The 19,782-nt window shown below is 51.0% G+C and overlaps 1 protein-coding gene across 1 annotated transcript in view; it reads left to right on the top strand.

Moving 5' to 3' along the window:
* MYO9B (myosin IXB) overlaps positions 1-19,782 on the top strand; it is an 86,690-nt gene that overhangs the window by 34,317 nt on the left and 32,591 nt on the right. Inside the window, exons 3-10 of the mRNA XM_081092079.1 lie at positions 6,507-6,601; positions 13,000-13,062; positions 13,784-13,883; positions 14,145-14,245; positions 15,698-15,827; positions 16,773-16,862; positions 18,788-18,904; positions 19,240-19,374. Coding sequence (XP_080948205.1) covers positions 6,507-6,601; positions 13,000-13,062; positions 13,784-13,883; positions 14,145-14,245; positions 15,698-15,827; positions 16,773-16,862; positions 18,788-18,904; positions 19,240-19,374 — 831 coding nt within the window. The remainder of the gene's footprint in view (positions 1-6,506; positions 6,602-12,999; positions 13,063-13,783; positions 13,884-14,144; positions 14,246-15,697; positions 15,828-16,772; positions 16,863-18,787; positions 18,905-19,239; positions 19,375-19,782) is intronic.

Below are 19,782 nucleotides of genomic sequence, written 5' to 3'. Positions count from 1 at the left end.
GGCTGGGTGTCAGCCAGACCCTGGAGAGCCTCCATTTATTCATCTATGAGTCGGGGAGCCATGAGGTTGGGGGAGACTCCTCCACTTCCTGCCCCACTTCCTTGTCCTTACCCGGCATCTTCCCTTCCTGGAACAGGCCACCCCCTCCTAAACCAAATGCTCCCTCCGCGCCAGCTCTGTGGAAAGCAAATCAGCTGTGTTTCTCACTTCCCCACCGCCTATCCCCTCCAGTTCCCAGGGAGCAGGCTTCTCTGGCGATCTCTGGCTTCTTCTCAATGTTCCAGCTATACCCCGGGGGAGACCAGTCAGCCTGTGTGACACTCACGCCCTCGCATGCTCACCCATCATGTGTCTGAGTGTCAGCGACTTCTCTCCCAGCCCCAGCACTGCTCTGGCCCCATGGGGAGAGGGGGCCTAATTTTTCTGTAAACAGCCCGTTTGAGGGTCAGTATTTTCAGCTCTACCAGAACAGTCTCTGACGCAGTGACGACTCAACTGTGCTCTTTAGTCAAAAGCAGACACAGACCATGTGTAAGCAGACGAGGCTGTATGCCAACAAAACCTTACTCGTGGACACTACTCACAGGCCAAATAGAAACAAATGGCTGGCTGTCATTTGTCAGGACCCCCCCCCCCAGAAGTCATTGTCCAGGACTGCCTCACCCCCCGCTTCAGAAGGGCATCCTCCACATCCGCTGTGTACAGATCGTATGTGGTTGCTTCACCCTCCAACAGCAGAGTTGAGCTGTTGCAACAGAGCCCAAATATTTATTACTTGGCCCTTCATCGAACAAGTTTGCCGCCCCTGATTCACAGTCATTTCATCCTTCCCCTGGGAGGCAGGGGTTTTCTCCCTAATTTTACAGGAGAGGAATCTGAAACCAGTTGGTCCCAGTTAACACAGCGGACAGTAGCCTTATACCTCCGGCCCTCCCAGGAAGGCCAGGGGTTATTTCCCGACATTTCCACGCAGGAAAACCCCAGCCCTGACTCGATGTCCGAGGGCTGTTTGCTCAGCAGACAAGGTGGAGCAGATCCTCCCGTGTCCTTGGATCACGGGCCACCTGGGCAGGGGCCTTACCCACATGGCCCCTTGCTCCATGCAGGCCTGGCACAGCCGTAGGACACCTCTAAGGCCTCCTCTCCCGGGTCTGACTATTGTCCATGTCCCCAGAGGGGCACCGCCTGTCAGAGGGCTTGGGCCACGCACTCCTTTATGTAGAAAGGCACCCAGGAACATGGGGAACACTTGGGAGAATAATTACTTGGGTTCCAAGCAATGGGGCCACCATGCCAACCCCAGCTTTCAGTTGCTGCTGGGTGTCTCGTTCTCTTCCCCACCCGGCTGGACTGGGAGGCCAGGAAGCGGCGGACGATCTCACTCTCTCCGTCAGCCCCATCTTTATGATCCATGGTGGCCTAATATTTGCCAATGTTCTTTACCAATCTCAGCCTCTCCTGGCAACATCAGTTACTCTTTCAACTCAGTGCCTGGCCCTGACCAGACACAAGAAATCTTGAAGTCCTCTGTGGCTCATGGTCTGAGGGGGAAACAGAGGCTTCACCCAGAGGTGGCTTTGGAGAGGGAGGAGGTAGCATCGAGGCCACAGGAGGTGGCAGGCGACCGAGTGGGCTGAGAGGGCTTCCAATCTTGGCCAAAATGGACCACCAGGGCCTGTCAGAGACTCTCAGGGAAGGGGAAGTCTCTGAGGCTAGAATGGTGCCAGGCACACAGCAGGTGGTCAATCAATTGTTATCACGTGAATGAATGAATGAATGAATGAATGAATGAATGAATATGAACCATAAACACTTGGGAAGTGAGGTCCCTGTGGCCGGAAGATCAGGAAAACAGAGACGGCCAACCCCACAACCTAGACCAAGTCACAAGAATGACCTGGAAGTTTCCTCCGAGAAAGGATGAGCGTAAGTAAATCTGGAGATGATGTTATGCCAGGGTTGGCCATGTCAGCCTGGCTGGAAGGACCACCATGCATGGCCAGGCTAGGGAACTTCTCTCCAGGAAATCCTGACCCAGGGCTCACCTGTCAACATGGGAGATGGGCGAGTGAGGTTGCCTTTTTAGCTCGTTCCACGGGGCTTTGGGTTCTGACATCTGAAAACAAAACGTTATTTGCCTAATGCGATCTGATGCAAGGCTTATTCCGTTTTTTGGGTTGGATGTGCCAGAGGCCAGGTATGAACTCAGAGGGATTGGGCCAGGGTGGACAGGCACCCCGATAAGTCCTAGGCCAGTTTGCCCGACTCCAGGCACTAAGAATGGGTCTGAAGAAGGAGCCCAGGCCTCGGGTACTGCGAGTCGGACAGGCAGGGCGTAGGTGGGAATGGGAGCCCGGGGCCATTAACCACCCGCCCTCCGACCTCAGGGAGCTTGGCTGGCCTCTGCACCTTGGTTTCCTCAGCTAAAATGGGAATGGCACGTCCGTCTGTGTCTCAGAGGAGAAGAGCCCACAGTGGGCCTGAGGTGGGGCCAGTACATACCATAGTCACTGTATGATGTTATCATTTTTTTTCCCAATTGAATTTATTGGGGTGACATTGGTTAGTAATAGCATACAGGTTTCAGGTGCACACTTCTACAATACATTATCTGTACATCATCACCATTCTTCTTAAAATATTTATCATGCATCCCAGCCAAGAAAGGAGCCATCCTGTTTACATAGAATATGCACCTTCTAGAAATTTCTGGCTAGATAGGATGCTCAATCATGAATGTCTCCAGTTTTAAAAACTTTTTTGACTCAAAAGAAGAACCTCAGAGACAGGGGCAGTTGGAAGACCGCCAGACAGCCCCTGCCCTGCTCTCAGCATCTCTGGCAGAGTGGGAACCACCTGTCCAGCACACAGTGCCGCCGGGTCCTGGCCTGCTCTGCCCGCCAGAGGACAGTGCGTTAAACCATGACCGGAGTGCAAGGTTGAATTATAGGGTTATCTCGTTATGTTTTTTCTTCTGTTCGGTAAACTTTTAGTGTAGCTCTACATATTTTTTCCAAAGTGTGTGCTTGTATTAGAAACGTGTGTTTTATGTTATAAAAGGGGAAAATGTGTTTGCAAGAAAGCCGAGACCTTTCCCGCAAAATCCAGGGCTACGGGTTTTCTGGCCTGGTGGGCAAATGGCATAAACATGTGGCCTCCCCAGACCCAAGGCCAGATTACATCGCATCATTGCTGGCACCCGATTCCCGCTTCCTCCCTCCTGTCCACCCCCAGTCTCACATGACCCACCAGGCACACCAGCCGCTCTGGTGCGTGGAGGCCATCCCTGCAAGTGCTCCTGGCCAGCCCAGGAGCAGCCACACAATAGCTCCCCTCGAAGGCCAGGCCAGCGTTGTTTCCTCCTCCTCGGATGTATAATAGCACCAACCGGATATTTTTAGATCGGCTTTGAAAAGCCGCAGTGTGCTGAGACCACATACCAGACGCATGAAGTCACCCTGGCCCCGCACTGGTAATTGCAGAACCAGAGAGCAAGCGGGCCCCACATCCCCAAAACGTTCCCTCTTGTCCCCAGGATGCCAGGCCTGGCTGTTTCCTTAGAAATCACCACGATGACTTGTCCCACGTTCAAAAAGGACCACTGTGGCTCTTCAGGGTGCGAATGTGCATGTCTGGGCTGCCTGGTGGCAGGCCCTGGACCTGGGTGCTGCCAGGATCCCGGCAGAGAGAGGCCCGTTGCTCCAGGAAGGAGCCCACACGGGACTGGGCACTGCTTCGCCATCTGCTTGTAGTTAGGACAGGCAGGACTCTGCAGGCTCACCCACAGGAGTTCATTTTAGCACAGAGCAGGCCTGTTCTCAGCTCAGATGCCACCCTGCAGGCTCTGGTAAGGATGGAATGGAAGGAGATAGAGCAGCTGTCTGCATTTCCAGGAGCGGTGCCTTGAGGACCCACAGGCTTTGCCCCAAACAACAAACACAGTTCTAAGGCTGAACTTAGGCGAAACTGGAGAGTAAACCTAGAAAGACAGTTTTCTTCCCCAGAGGAGCCCTAAGCACTACAACAGATGTGGGGGCCCTCATAACGGGGGAAGAGTCCAGTGAGGCTCAGACCGCCTGGCCGTGCAAACCCCTTGTACCTGCATCTGTGTGTAGCAGTGCTGCTCAGCCTGGGTGACTCAGCCACCTCTGGGGGCATTTTTGGTTGTCCCAGATGCACTGATATCTAGCAGGTAGAAACCAGGGGCACTGCTCAATATCTGACAGTGCCAGGATGGCCTAAGTGTCAGCAGTGCCCAGGCCAGGAGCCCACTGGGTTCCAGACACTTGGGAGAGAAGGGCAGATCCAGGGCTGGTGCACAGCCGCTGGCCAGCAGCTTGGTCACATGCGTCAGGACCTGGTGACAAGCCCCAGTGTGTAATCAGTCCCACCAAAGATTTTGTCAAAACCCACCCGGTGATGAACCCTGAGATAGCGATTGTGAAGAAGTGGGTTGGGCTCTGTGGCTGCTGTCTGACTCAGGGAAGCGCCTTCTCGGGCTGGGTTGCACTTCGAAAGGCCATTGGAGCCCCCCAAAGCACCTAGCTGATGCTCCCGCCCTGAGCAACCCCCCTTCATAGTATGGGGCCAGGTCGCTTCTCCGGGGCCTCCCTCTCATTGTCACTCTCCTACTTGATGACTTGGCTGTTGACTCGGGTTTTACAGGGAAGTCTGTTGCCCAGGTCTGGAGCTCCTGGAGCATGGGGCAGGAAATCGCTCATCCCGTGACCCCATCAGCCAGGAGCATGACTGGTCTCCCTTCCTGCCTCAAGCTGTGCTGAGTGGAGCCATTCTCCAAGGAAATGTGCTAGGCCTTCCCACAGATGCTTTTTTATGGGGTTTCTGCCTCAGGCTGCCCCATCAGGAACTCCGATTGATAATCCACCTGCATCCATCCCTTGCAGAATGAGGCCTTCAAGAAAATCCAGTCTCCTCTCCACATCAGCACATCTCCCTGTTCTGTGAGCCTGCAAGTCTGGCTGCCTCTCCCCACCCTGCCCTTGACCACCTGCCCCCCCAGCAGACCTTGCAGTGGCCTTGCCCCCTTCTCCCTGCCGCCCTTGCCCACAGTCAGCTCCCCACACAGCTCAGCCTCCTCAAATGGGAATATTGTCCGTTTGACACCCTTCTCACTGCCACCAAGCTTTCCCCATTTGACTCTGGGGTGTTATCCCCATCATTATCCCTTCCCCAGCCCCACCTCTGCCAGCCTCCCTCTCCCTGAAACAGTGAACCCCACTCCCAGGCATCTTCCCTACCCGGTGTTCCCTCAAGGCTCTATCATATCCTCTCTGTCTGTTTACCCCTCGGGAGACAGTGGGTCCCGTGTGGGAAGGGGCAGTCTGGGAACCTAGGCAGGGGGGAGGGTGTGTTCCCATTTGTTATATGGGTGGTGGTCCCTTGGGAGGCTCCAGGGGGACCCCACTGGATTGCAAGCTCCGTGCACTATGCATACTTTCCTCTTCATTTTGGGAATGTAGCCCTGATTTATGCCACAACATGGGAGAACCCCAAAAACATGATGCTGAGTGAAAACAGACACAAAAGACCACAGAGGGTGTGCCCCACTTAGTGGGGACAGAAAGCAGATGAGAGGTAGCCAGGGATTAGGAGAGGAATTATGGGGAGTGACTCCTAATGGGATTCCCTTTTAGGGTGGTGGAATGTTCTAGAACTAGGTAGAGGTGACAACATTCTGCATCCTGTACAACATTCTGCATGTCCTAAATGCCACTGAATTCTTCACTTTAAAATGGTTAGTTTTATGTTGTATCAATTTTACCCCAATTTTAAAAAACTTGCTGTGAACTGCTTGTCATCCCACAGAATTGCAGGATCCCTCCAGGGTGGAACCTGTCCTCACCTCTGCTCCCTCACATCCAGCCTGGTGCCCTCCTGGAGCCCAGAGCTCATATTTACCAGGGCCTGGCAGATTCCTTCTGGAAGGAGCCAGACAATAAATGTTTTTGGCTTTGCAGGCCAGATGGTCTCTATCTCAGCCACCCTGCCTTCGCAGCTCAGAAGCAGCCGCGGACAATCCGTTAATGAATAGGCTGACTGTGTGCCAGGAAAACCTCATTTATGGACACTGAGTCGTGAATAGAATTTTCGCATGTCAGGAAACACTGCTCTTCTTTGGGTTGTTTTTAAAGCCATTTACAAATGTGAAAACCACTCTTGCCTGTAGGCAAAGAAAAACATGCAGCAGACTGGAGTATGCTGTATGAACAATTATGACTGGGAAAGAATTCCAATGATTGTCATTTTTAATGTCCGACACTTAAAACGTTAGCCTCTCCCACAACCCAAACAGAGAGATAACGAGTGAGCACATTGGAGCGCACCTGGACTGCACAGCTTTGTTCGCTAGCTGTCCCCTGGGCCACTGAGCGACTTCCGGCACGCAGGTGTCCGCGATGCCCAGAGGGAGCTCTGCGGCTCCAGCCTGGGGCCTGTAGGAACGTCATCCTCACCACCTGAAAACTCAACTTTTGTTTTCCTCGCAGGCTTTTGGAAACGCCAAAACAGCCCACAACAACAATTCGAGTCGATTTGGAAAATTCATCCAGGTCAACTACCTAGAGAGTGGCATCGTGAGAGGGTGAGTTGACAGCCACTTGTACTGTGCACTCCAGCCTTAGTGTGGGATCCTGGGCAGCCCAGCAGCAGGGAGCCAGCCCAAGAGCTACATTTGTGAATCCCACAGGAAGCCAGTGGGATTTTAAGCCCTTGATGTGAAGATCTGAGCATTGGTCAAGGTGGGAAGTGAAGGTGTGGGAGGGTAGCACTTTGGTAACTGACCCTGCCGGCCCCAGGGCATTGAGTGTGGGTTCAGGCACCAATGGAGTAAGTGCAATGAACTATAGGTACTAGTGTGGTGGGGTTTGCCAAGAACAGGCAAGGACAGACCAACCTGTTTCTTGGTATTGATGAGGTTTCTAATTCGGTCGGTCTGGGATGCCATAGGCAGAGTCGCTGTTGATTCTGGCACTTGCCAAATGTGTCTCTTTAGCCAGAAGTATATGTGATCTTGGATAGCAAAATGAGGCAGTTGTCCAGAGAAGGATGGATGGATGGATGGATGGATGGATGGATGGATGGATTGATGAATCGGTAGGCAGTAACTGGATTGTGAAATTGTTTGCCTGGTGGAAGTTAAAATAGACCAACATTTTGTGCCAGAAATGTGAGTTCTTTAGGTGGGGACATAGTTACTTCAACTAAATGTAACACTGAAATTGTGCTTACTTGTGCTCTGGGCACTGGTTATGCCTATGAAACTGTCTCTGGCAGCATTGTACAATGAATTAATGTTATAAAGAATTATATATTTTGTTATAGTTTTTAAGCCATAGCATCATTTCTAAATTCAGTTCTGTAGGATTTTATTTTTCCTTAAAAAAATGTATATTCTGGTCCGGCCAGTGTGGTTCAGTGGTTGAGCATTAACCTATGAACCAGAAGGTCACTATTCAATTCCCTGTTAGGGCACAGGCCTGGGTTGCGGGCTCCATCCCAATAGGGGATATGTAAGACGCAGCCCATCCATAATTCTCTCTCATCATTGATGCTTCTCTCTTTCCCTCTCCCTTCCTCTCTGAAATCAATAAGAATATATTTTTTAAAAAATTAAAAATGTATATTCTGTATAGTTTCCATTGTTAAACAAAATTTAATTGTGATTTAATACTGTGTAGTGTTTTGGGGTTGTTTTTTTTTTGTTTGTCTAATCCTCACTGGAGGATATTTTTATCCATTGACTTTTTAGAGAGTGGAAGGGAGGGAAAGAGGGAGAGAAACATCAATTAGTTGCCTCTAGGGCTGGGGATGGAACCTGCAACCCAGGAATGTGCCCTTGACAGGGAGTTGAACCCACAACCCTTCGGTTCACAGGCCAATGCTCTAACCAGTGAACATACTGGCCAGGTTTGGGGTTGTTTTTATATGCAAAGGTTTTATGAGCCAGTAAAACTATTTCTAAGTAAAAGAAAAAGAGCCAGTTCAGCACAGTCCATTGCCTGGAATCCTCCTCCACATCACAATCTGGTGTGAGGGTCTGTGGTGACAGTGGAAAGATTTCAGGTGATGCTCTAAACCAGCGGTCGCCAACCTTGCGGACCTCATGGACCACCGGTTGGCGACCGCTGCTCTAAACAGCAGGGTGAGAAGCCCTGGATGTTAGAGGTGGGGAGACCTGAACACTAGGCTCCTGGAGGCCGAGAAAAGGCACCAGCACTTCAGGAGAAGAAGGGTCCTCAAATGTGGCGGGGACTGGGGAGGGATTTCAATCTAGGTTCTCCTGTTCGTTTAACCTGACTGGTGATCATTCCAATCAACGTTCATATTCAAAATGTAATAGGAGCCCGGCTGGCGTGGCTCAGTGGTTGAGCGTTGACCTATGAACCAGGAGGTCATGGTTCGGTTCCCAGTCAGGGCGCATGTCCAGGTTGCAGGCTCTATCCCCAGTGTGGGGTGTGCAGGAGGCAGCCGATCAGTGATTCTCTCTCATCATTGATGTTTTTATCTTTCTCTACCTCTCGCTTCCTCTCTGAAATCAATAAAAATATATATTTTTAAAAATCTAATATTGTTGCTAATCCTTCAGCCCCTGGTTTCTTTCCTTTTTCCTGCTGCCCAGGCTCTGACAGGCAGTGGTGTGGATGAGAGTCCCTCAATAAATGGTCTACCCTGCTCCTCAGTCCTCGGGTGCTCAGCAGCTGGTGCTTCTTCCCACCTCCTCAGATCCCCTCCCAAGCCGTGCAAAGGTCCCTCCCCGAGCACTGCTGGGCTCCAGCTTGGCACCTTCATGGGCACCACCACTCACCCACAGGGCATGCACCCCAATTACTCAGAGACACCTGGAGCCACCCACTTGCCCCACAGCCCTCACCTTTTCTCCACAAAGACCCTCACTCCTGATTTAAAGGGGTTTTTTCTTGCACATTTGCCCAGAGTATCTGAATGGGCAGAAAACAGACACATACTAATTGTACAGTTACAGGGGCTCCCTTGGGGAAAGCAGACGTGCCGACAGACTGCCTCATGTTTGCCTGGGTCCTGGGCTGGCTCTACAGGCCTTAGGCTGGATGCCAGAGCCTTTGCTCCCAGTGGCACTGTTTCCCCCACCTACCCCCTAGCTCTCTCCTTCGCATGGTCTCCATTTGGTGACCTGTGGTTGCAGTAACAAAGCACCACAAACCGGTGGCTTACATCAACAGGAATTTCTTCTCTCGTGGTTCCGGAGGCCAGAAGTCTGAGATCAAGGTGTCGGCAGGGCCCCGCCTCCTCTGGAGGCTGTAGGAGAGGATCCTCTCTGCCTCTTGCAGCTTCTGGTGGCCCCAGGCTTCCTTGGCTTGTGCCTGCATCACTCCAGTCTCTGCCTCCATCTTCACACAGCTTTCCCCTCGGTGTCTGTGTGTCCTCTTCTGTCTTTTCAGACAGACATTTGTCATTGCGTTTAGTACCCATGGAGATAATCCTGGATAATCTTACCTTAAAATCCTTCACTTGATTGCATCTGCAAAGACTTTTTCCAAATAAAATTCCAGTCACATGTTCCAAGCATATACGCGTATCTTCTGGGGGCTACCATGTGACCCAGCAAGGGTTGGCCATAACCAAAGAGCCCAGCCACTACAGGCACCCATCAAGCTCAGGCCAGTGGCCCTGAGTAGCCAGTCTCATAGACTAGCTTTTGAGAGTCATATCTGTGGTCTTGAATTCAGGAAAGGAAGTCCCCTCTTGGCCCACGACCATGGCCTGCCCACACTCTGAGGAGGAAGGTGTACTTCCCGTCCAGGGAGCTGCTCACAAGGATCGGTCGCAGACCTTGTTCTGCTTTTGGGCAGGTGACACTTCTTGATGCCATTTCCTGCTGAGGCTAAGGGTCAAGGACAATCCAAGCCTTCCCCCAGTTCTCCAGTTTGTAAGACCTAGTCTTCCTGTGGGTTCAAGGCCTCAATGCCGGGGGATTCCTGGCTACCTACTAACTGCCATAGGTACCTGGGTCTCCAAGGTGATCAGAAGAAAGAGGCTGCCCTATCGGGTTTGGCTTAGTGGATAGAGTGTCAGCCTGCGGACAGAAGGGTCCTGGGTTCAATTTCAGTCAAGGGCATGTATCTTGGTTGCAGGCTCCTCCAACCCTGCTGGTCAAGGTGCGTGCAGGAGGCAACCAATCAATGTGTTTCTGTCATATCGATGTTTCTCTCTTCCACTCTCTAAAAATCAATGGAAAAATATCCTCCAGTGAGGATTAACAAAAAAAAAAAAAGAAGAAGAAGAAAGAGGCTGTTGTCAATGAAATGACAGCTCCCTCCTGGGAGGGGTTGCCATTCTCCCCCATCTGCTGACACAGTCCAGGAAATTGGCCACAGGTTGAAATTCCAACAGTCGTCTGATTCTGGAACCAGAGCAGCCTCCCGTGCCAGGAAAACAAACTGCTGCTCACTAAAATAGTTACCAGCCAGGGGCAGGGTTAGAAGAAAACGAGGGTTTGAAAGAAGAGAGAACACAGACCACGCCCTTGGAAACCCACTTGTGCATGGAGTAGGCGTGTGTTGTTCAAGGCTGCACAGACGGCTGCCATCCTGGAGGGACAGGCCAGCTGACCCAGCAAGTGATGGACCAGCGGCCCGGCCCTGCCACCCCTGGGGCCCCGGCTGCCTCTCCTGTAAAATAGGACGGGCTCGGGTGAAGTTGGCCCACACACCCGCCCGGCTCCCTTACTTGGTAATAGTGGATCCCGTGAGAGACAGGCCCCTCCGACCCCAGTGGGTGTGGAGGCAGCAGGGCCCATACCAGGCTCAGGTCCCTGCTGGGCCACCTCCCTCCTGTGGGGTCCCCAACAGCGTGTAGCCTCTCCAATTTTAGTACCTCATTCATTAACAGGAGCCCCAGTGCCCACCTCGAAGGGATGGGAGGAGTCAGTGTGTTAAATCCTATGAACACATTGTTTGCAGGTAGTTTTTACCGCACGCTAACAGGTGGCGCGGGCCATTTTTGCTAATTTTTTGCGCAAATGGCAACGTTCAGTAAAATTACGATAACTTTAGTTTACGTATTTATACGTTACCCGCATTCTACCACTAGGCTATAAAAAACATATTAATACATGTCCCACGCTCTACTACCAGTCAACGGAAAACGTATAAGTAAAACGTATAAATACGTTTCCCGCATACAATGTGTGAAACAGTGCCTGGAACGTTTGCCATCACTACTCTTAGTGTTGATAGTGTGGCTGTAGCCAAAACCGGTTTGGCTCAGTGGATAGAGCGTCGGCCTGCGGACTGAAGGGTCCCAGGTTCGATTCCGGTCAAGGGCATGTACCTGGGTTGCGGGCACATCCCCAGTGGGAGGTGTGCGGGAGGCAGCTGATCGATGTTTCTCTCTCATCGGTGTTTCTGGCTCTCTATCTCTCTCCCTTCCTCTCTGTAAAAAATCAATAAAATATATTTAAAAAAAAAAAGATAGTGTGGCTGTAGAGGTGCCTGGTCCCTGCCACGGCACCCACAGAGCCTCATGGACCCATGTCCATCAGATGTCCATCAAATGGCTAACAAAATGTGGTGTGTCCACATATGTAAAATATTATTCAGCCACAAGGAGGAATGAATGCTGCATGCTACAATGTGACTCAGCCTCAGAATCACTGGGCTGAGTGAGAGAAGTCAGACACAGTATACATACTGATGATTCTATTTCTTTAAAATTCTAGAAAATCCAAACTAATCTAAAGTGGGGCTGGTCGGTGGCTGCTTGGGGATGAGGAGTGGGGAGAAATGATACAGGGGCCAAGGAAATTTTTCTGGGTGGTGGATGTGTTCACTGTCTCGATCATGGTGGTGGGTTTCATGGGTGTTTGCATTTGTCACAGCTCATCAAAGGGCACGCTTTAAGTTCATTGTGCATCGATTACTCTTAGTAAAGCTGCTTTAGCATGATATGGGCCCTGGCCCTGTGGCTCGGTTGGTTGGAGCGTCATCCTGGTTGTGGGTTTGATTCCTGGTCAGGGCACATACCTAGCTTGCAAGCACATACAATTGATGTTTCTCTCACATTGATGTTTCTTTCTCACTCACTCCCCCCCCCCCCCCGCGCTACCCCCCCTCCTCTCTCTATAAAATAAAAAAGTAATAAAAACATATCCTTGGGGGGAGATTTAAAATAAAGATATGGATTACGAAAGGACCCAGTCAAAACTTATCACATTGTACCCTTTGTGTACCGTTTATTCAATTAAGCTGTAAAAAGAATAGAAAAATGAATTTGTTATCATCTTATATTTAGAGTATGAATTGGAGAAACATTTAATTGCTAGGGAGCTGGTGGAAGCAGGGGAGAGCTTCCTGAAACATCCAGGCCCCCATGGGTGCAGTCGCCCAGTCCCCGCCTCCCTGGAGGAAGGTTCCCCATGGTGCCACTGGGCTTCTGTGATCTGGTCCGGGGAGAAGTGGCCGGCCCAAGTTCCTTTTTTTAATTTATTTATTTTTTTGTTAATCCTCACCCGAGGATATTTTTCCATTGATTTTTAGGGAGAGTGGTGGAAGAGAGAGGGAAAGACAGAAACATTGATGTCACAGAAACACATCGCTTGGTTGCCTCCTGCACAAGCCCTGACCAGGGCCCAGGCTGGGGAGGGGCCTGCAACCAAGGTGCGTGCCCTTGATCAGAATCGAACCCAGGACCCTTTGGTCCACAGGCCAGGGCTCTATCCACTGAGCCAAACCAGCTAGAGCCCAAGTTCTTTGTTTTTACAGATGGTGGTCATAGAGCAAGGCAACATGTAGGATATTTGTTTTTGCAACATTTAGATGGATTTACAACATTCAGTGTGATTATATTTACATTTAGGGTGATTATATCAACATACCTGTATATGTTTTGTGTTTAAGGAAGTTAATGCACAGCTGGCTTTATCATGGGTAACAAGTTATTCTAGTTCTTTAAGGAGATAATTAAAATGGAATGATTTACTCTTTCTTTTTCCTTTCATGACAGAGCTGTTGTTGAAAAATACCTGCTTGAAAAGTCTCGTCTGGTCTCTCAGGAGAAGGATGAGAGGTAGGAGATCTCCTCCATGAGCATCTGCTCTGCCTTCCGCACAGAGGAGAGAAGCGGACATCCTGAGATCAGGGACTCTCCCAGGAGGCCAGGCACAACTCCCCAGTGCGTGCGGCCAGCTGTGTAGCCCCGAGCCTTGTGCTCACACCTCCTCAGTCACCTTCTGTGCTTGGTTCTGTGCCTCCCTAGGGCTTTGACCCATGTGCTTAGATTAGAGGCATCTCTAATTGACCTGTGAGGGAGACACACATCCACCACTACCACCCCCCTGGAGAAATCTCACTGGAGAAGCTCATGTTTGGGGAGGTTTTTTTGTTTGTTTTTTTGGTAAGAGAACATGTATTTGGTAAAATCACAGCGTGGGGGAAGATAATTCGTAGAAGAGACGGACTAAGGAGATGAGTTATGGTGGCAAAGGAAGGGCCCTAGGAGTTTGGGAGTGAGCACCTGGGGGAAGGAGAAGGGAGGAGAGGAGGACGAGAAGGAGAAGCAGGAGAGGGAGGGAAATGGAAGGCACAGGGATGCTCCTGGGAGGGAGAGCAAGGGGGAGGTTTTTTTTAAAACATACTAAGAACTGACTTATTGTCTTAAATTGAGACAATATATTTGAGGTGCTTTTTCCCCCTGGTGTGTTCTCCAAAGCAATATTAGTAGCGGTTTTGAGGACTTACTGTTGCTTGGCTTCCAAAAATGACTTTTTTCCCCGAATTTTGACCTGCAGAAACTACCACGTGTTTTATTATTTGTTACTTGGTGTCAGTGAGGAAGAGCGACAAGAATTTCAGCTCAAACAGCCTGAAGATTATTTCTACCTCAACCAGGTAAACACCAAGCCCTAGCCACAAACACAGCCTCTGTTCCCCGTAGGCTGTTTACGCTCCGCCAGGTCAGGGGCCGTCTGCCTTGGCCCTCTCCGGCCCCCAGGCCGGCTCCAAGGAGGCCCACAGGAGGCAGCATAAAGGAGCCCATTCATTCCCCGTGTCCTGGGCCCTGCCCCATCAGTTCCAGCCAAAACCATTCCCACACGCCGCCACCCTTTCTGACCCAGAAATACCCAGAGTGTTGATGACTTTGTTTTTTAGCATAACTTGAAGATCGAAGACGGAGAAGACCTGAAACATGACTTTGAAAGACTCAAGCAGGCCATGGAGATGGTGGGCTTCCTTCCCGCCACCAAGAAACAGTAAGTGGGCTGGCCAGCCATCCTGCCATCTCCGCGTGGGCACTCCCAGGTCTCACTGGTCACTCTCTGAGGTGTGATTGACACCCCCATTGGGAGCTGCATGAAGGAGGCTAGCCCAGTGACAATAAGCGCATGGGAAGGGACTCTCGTCATGAGTCATTTGGAGATGCCAGTTGAAACCACAGGGGCTTTTGCCAACAAACAGTACCTTAAAAATGGCTGTGATGGTAGATTTTACATGATGTGTATTTTACGCCATTAAAAATGTTTTAATGTTTGACAACCACACAGGGTGCTCTCCACACCTGCCAGTATATCCAGCAAGAACACCCTCACTGCCGGGGGAGTGCAGATTGGGCCAGCCACTTTGGAAAACTGTTTGGCTGTTTTCTGCCACAGCTGTGTGTACACAACGAAACGCATACATTTGCTCACCCAAAGACACGCACACAGATGCACACAACAGCCTCCTTTATAACAGCCCCAAAGCCTGGGAACCGCCCCCCAAAATGCCCACCAACAGAAGATTAAATAAATAAATGTCAATCTATCCAGGCAAGGGTTAGCAAACTTTCTGGAGAGGGCCAGAGAGTCAATATTTTCAGCTTCCTGAGCCAGACGGTCTCTGTTACATGTTCTTCCTCTCTGCATTTCATTTTGCTTTTTAATAACCATTTAAAAACCAAACCAAAAACTTAGCTCAGGGGCCATACAGAAATGGGCCCCAGTTTGCCAACTCCTGGGCTACTCCACACAGTAGTGGTTTTCACTGGAGATGCCGATTCTGTGCCCAGGGGGCCCTTGTCTGGAGACATATGTAGTTATCACACCGCATGAGCGTGTGATGCTGCTCAATATCACACCCTGCCCAGGACACCCTCCATCCCCAGCGAAGAACAGTCTGGCCCCTGGTGCCAGCAGTGCCAAGGCTGAGAGATGCTGGTCTGTAGCATTGAGAGTGAACAGACCGAGACTATGTGCAGTGCCCGCATCATAGCCCACAGCACAGTTTTTCAGTGACAGGCCAGATACAAGTACATGCGGTGATTTCCTGGACATTAAGTTCATGGATGATGTTAGATTTCAGGACAGCAGTTCAGCTCTGTGAGGCTGGGTGGTTCCAGGACCAGGAATGTTATATTCCTTGGTCTGAGTGCTAATTAACGAGGATCTGTACGTTTTGTGGTAATTCGTTCTACACTTGGGAATTGTGTGGTTTTTTGCATGTACACCTTATGCCTCCATAAAAATATTTTTTAGCCCCGCCTTACAAAGAAAAATAGAGATATCTGTCTATCAAGTCACATGGCATAGAGTGAGTCCCCGACAAAAGGATTCTATATTTTTCAAACTTCATTTGATGGTGTTTCAAATTCAGCCCAGTTGGCTGGACGCCCCCATCATCTCACAATTGTGGAAACTGCCCCAATCGAACCTCCTTTTCTCTCCCAGGATTTTTTCTGTGCTCTCGGCCATCCTGTATCTGGGCAACGTCACGTACAAGAAGAGAGCCACAGGCCGAGACGAAGGCCTGGAGGTCGGGCCCCCCGAGGTGCTGGACACGCTGTCACAGCTTCTGAAGGTACTGCTCCCTGTTCTCGGCCACTGTGGGTTGTGCTGGGACAGCTCAGGGCCTGTGGCCTCAGAGGGCCCAGAACTTCCTGCATTGGCTGTGCTTCTGTAAACCAAGGCCTGCGCCTGCTTCCTCACACCATCTCTGCCAAGTCCCTTCCTCATTTCTGAGGGGCTCCCCACTGGACAGAAACACCTCCCACCTCAGCTCCTCATGCAAATGGCTCTTTAAAAACCATAGTTTGATCAGCGAGGTCATTTTCTCATCGGACCCGCCATCCCCTTGTTCCCTGGTTCTCAACCCCAGGGGCCGTGTCTGGAGGCATTTTTGGTTGTCACAACTCGGGGGCTACTGTCATCTGGTGGGTGAAGGCCATGGGTGCTGCTTGACATCACATAATGCATAGGATGGCCACCCACAGCAGAGCGCGATACAGCCTCGCATGCCAGTGGCCCCAATTCTGTTTTCTAATCGTGTGTTCCATCCCTGGCTTTTCTTAAAGGGGGAGCCCTGGCTTCTGATGTGTTCATGGGGGTGAATAAGAGCACGTATGAGGGGATCAGGGCAGCTTCCCCAGTTCCTGCTCTTGACTGCTGCTGGCTTGAGGGGGCTTGGCCGTCAGGCAGGGTCAAGGCCCTTGACAACCGGCACACAGGCTGGAACAGCTATCAGTGCAGGTCACCAGACAGCAGTGAACCTGAGGCCCACAGTGACACCCAGGCTGTCATCGTGGGTGCTGAGCAAGCCTGTGAGTGCGATCATTCTGAAATGCGCTGAGCATAATGGGTTGGCAGCCCTGAGGGTGGGCTTTGGGCCCACTTCCTGGCACAGCCCCTGGGGGTCCTTCTCTGATCTTCCTCATGCTTCAGGCCTTGTCCCAATGACATAAGAACCCACTAGACAAGTTCTCCACCCCCCATCCTCCTTTTATCTCCCTCCTTGACCTTGAAACAGGTGAAGCGAGAAATCTTGGTGGAGGTTCTGACCAAAAGAAAAACAGTGACCGCCAACGACAAGCTCATCCTTCCCTACAGTCTCAGCGAGGTGAGCACTGCCCTGGGCTTTCAAGGGCATCGGGTCCCCAAACACAAGTGAGGGGAGGTCCTCTGGAAACAGCCAGCATGGCGATCTCTCTCCTGCACAGTGACAGGGAACCCTGTGGTGCCTCCGGTGCTCAGTGAGCTCAGGCTCAGCGCAGACCCGCTTAGACAGCAGACCGCAGCCTAAGAGTCAGAGCTCAGGCCTGTGTGTTCATCTCTGTGTTCCCGGCTGCTTCGTGGGTGTACTGGTTCTCACCAGCAGAGGCAGTGAGACCCGCAGCCGGATCCGGCCCCTACCTGCTTTTGTAAATAAAGTTTTATTGGCATGCAGCCATGCTCATTCGTTTACATGCTGCTTTCCTGCTACAGCACACACTAAGGAGTTGCAACAGAGACCCTATCTGGCCCGAAAGGCTGAAATGTGGGTTGTCGGGCCTTTTGCAGAAAAACTCGGTCGATCACAGAGCTAGAGCATGACCTTTACAACCATTATGTGGTCCCTAGATATTGATAAGGTGCCTCTCTCTGGCCTTTGCCCCAGCCTGGATGTGTGTGGTGTGTTTTTCCTGCGTTTTTATCTCAAGAGCAATGTGACTGCAGCTTGCAGCTGGGACAGCAGCAGGAAAGCACCTACCCACAGGGGGGATTTTTTGCTGGTGACGGCTGCTTGGCATCTCAGAAGGGCACTGTGGACAGTCAGAGCCCCCAGGGGCAAAAGTCCCCTGGAGTGTGCAGGACCCCTGCCGCCCCAGCAGCACGGCTGCTCCCGAGGCACCATGTGAAAGATGCCAAGCTACAACTCTCGAGGCTCCATTTCTTTTTTGCTTTTGCTTTTCTTTTAATATATTTTTATTGATTTCAGAGAGGAAGGGAGAGGGGGAGAGAGATAGAAACATTCATGATGAGAGAATCATTAATCGGCTGCCTCCAGCACGCCCCACACTTGTGATCGATCCTGCAATCAGGGCAGGTGCCTTCGACCAGAATTAAACCTGGGACCCTTCAGTCTGGAGGTCGAAGCTCTATCATTGAGCCAAACCAGCTAGGGCCGTCTGTCACAATTTAGATCTGAGCACCTAAAAAGAAGGAATTTCTTGCATGTAAATTAGACCTCCATAAGCTTAAGAAAAATTGTTAAAGCCATTATCACTTTTACAATGTTGGCCCCTGATGCTCCAAGAACAGCAAGGGGCCAGGTTTTGAACCCACTGGGCCTCCTGGCTAGTTCCCAGGCTGGCAGGCCCAGTGGCCTCCCTGAGTCTGCGTTCCAGCATCACCAGTCCACGGTAGCTCTGAGGAATGAGTTGGCTGAACCACAGGCTGCTGGGTCAAGGCTTTTTGGCTCATGCTTCGGTGGGCAAGGCTGTCTGAGCTGACAGGGTGGCATGCAAACTGATAAGGGAAGTGTCAGATGAGCTGGCTATTTAAAATCACTGCCTTAGCCCTGGCCAGTGTGGCTCAGTTGCTTGAGTGCCCTCCTGTGCACTGGAGGGTCACCTATACATTTCTCTCTCTTCCTCTTTCTCTTAAAAAAATAAAATAAAATAAACTCACTGCCTTCTCCTGACCAGTGTTGTTCAGTGGTTATAGTGTCAGCCCTCGCACCAAGGGGTCTTAGGTTTGATTCCCAGTCAAGGGCATGTACCTGGGTTGCAGGATCAATTGATTGATCCATCCCCAGCCTTGATCAGGGCATGTACGGGAGGCAACCAATCTATGTGTCTCTCTCTCATTGATGTTTCTCTCTCTCCACCCCCCCTCGTCCCTCCCTCCTTTCCACTCTAAAAAAGCAATGGAAAAAATATCTTCAGGTGCGAATTAACAAAAAAAATAAAATAAAATCACTGCCTCGACTTCCCCATGTGCAGACCTTGGGGTGGTTTGTTCAGGCCCACCTTGCTAAGGTATGATGCTCCTCTGTGCCCACAGGCCATCACTGCCCGAGACTCCATGGCCAAGTCTCTGTACAGTGCCCTGTTCGACTGGATTGTGCTGCGCATTAACCACGCCCTCCTCAATAAGAAAGACATGGAAGAGTCTGTCTCGGTGAGTGCCCCGCCCCGCTGCCCAGCCAAGCTGGGCTGGGGAAGGTTGTGCCCTTGCTGTCACACAGGTGGATGGCCTGTGGCATCAGGAGCCAAGGTGGCTGTAGCCAGTGTCAGGCAAGCGGCCAGTTCCTCCCAGCCCAGGGTACAGGACAGAATGCAATTCTCGGGACCCAGCACAAATGAAAACACAGGCTCCTTGTTCAAATATTACAGGTTCCAAGGCAGCGATAGCAGGGCGTGCAGCATGCCAAGCACTGCGCCCTCAGGACACGACAGAACAGGTGCTCCCAAGCGAGGACCCACCAGTAACAAGTGTTTTCTCTGTTCCCCCAGTGCTTGTCCATCGGGGTCCTTGACATCTTTGGGTTTGAGGACTTCGAGAGGAACAGTTTCGAACAGTTCTGCATCAATTATGCCAACGAGCAGCTCCAGTACTACTTCAACCAGCACATTTTCAAACTAGAGCAGGTAAGGAAGTGCCATTGTCACCCGTCCAGCCCAAGGGAGGACAGGATGTGCTAGAACCGGGATCTCCCTGGGGTCCTGGATTGTCCTCAAACCTGCCCAGGAAAGTCCGGGGAAAATTCCGCCCAGCCTGCGATGAGGCAAACTGTCAGGGATGTTTTTGGCCACAGGTCAATTTTGCACCTTCTCTCTGCTCCATTGTGAAAGTCCTTTAATGGGAGAGAAACGGAGTTGCCTTTAAAGTCAATATTTATAATCTATGTGTCTTTTCAGTTCTAAATACTCAGACATCTTTATCCACATGTTACCCTTCGCATTGATGATTCTGACAGAGATGAACTGATGGGGTTATGTAGTTATTTAGCTGATTTTACTGTTATGTTTGTTGGTCCAAATTGAGTTGAACGGGAA

Source organism: Myotis nattereri (assembly GCF_964212035.1).
Source record: "Myotis nattereri genome assembly, chromosome: 5".
Lineage (NCBI taxonomy): Eukaryota > Metazoa > Chordata > Mammalia > Chiroptera > Vespertilionidae > Myotis > Myotis nattereri.
The sequence above is the reverse complement of the archived record's forward strand: the minus strand, read 5'-3'. Positions and strand labels throughout refer to the sequence as shown.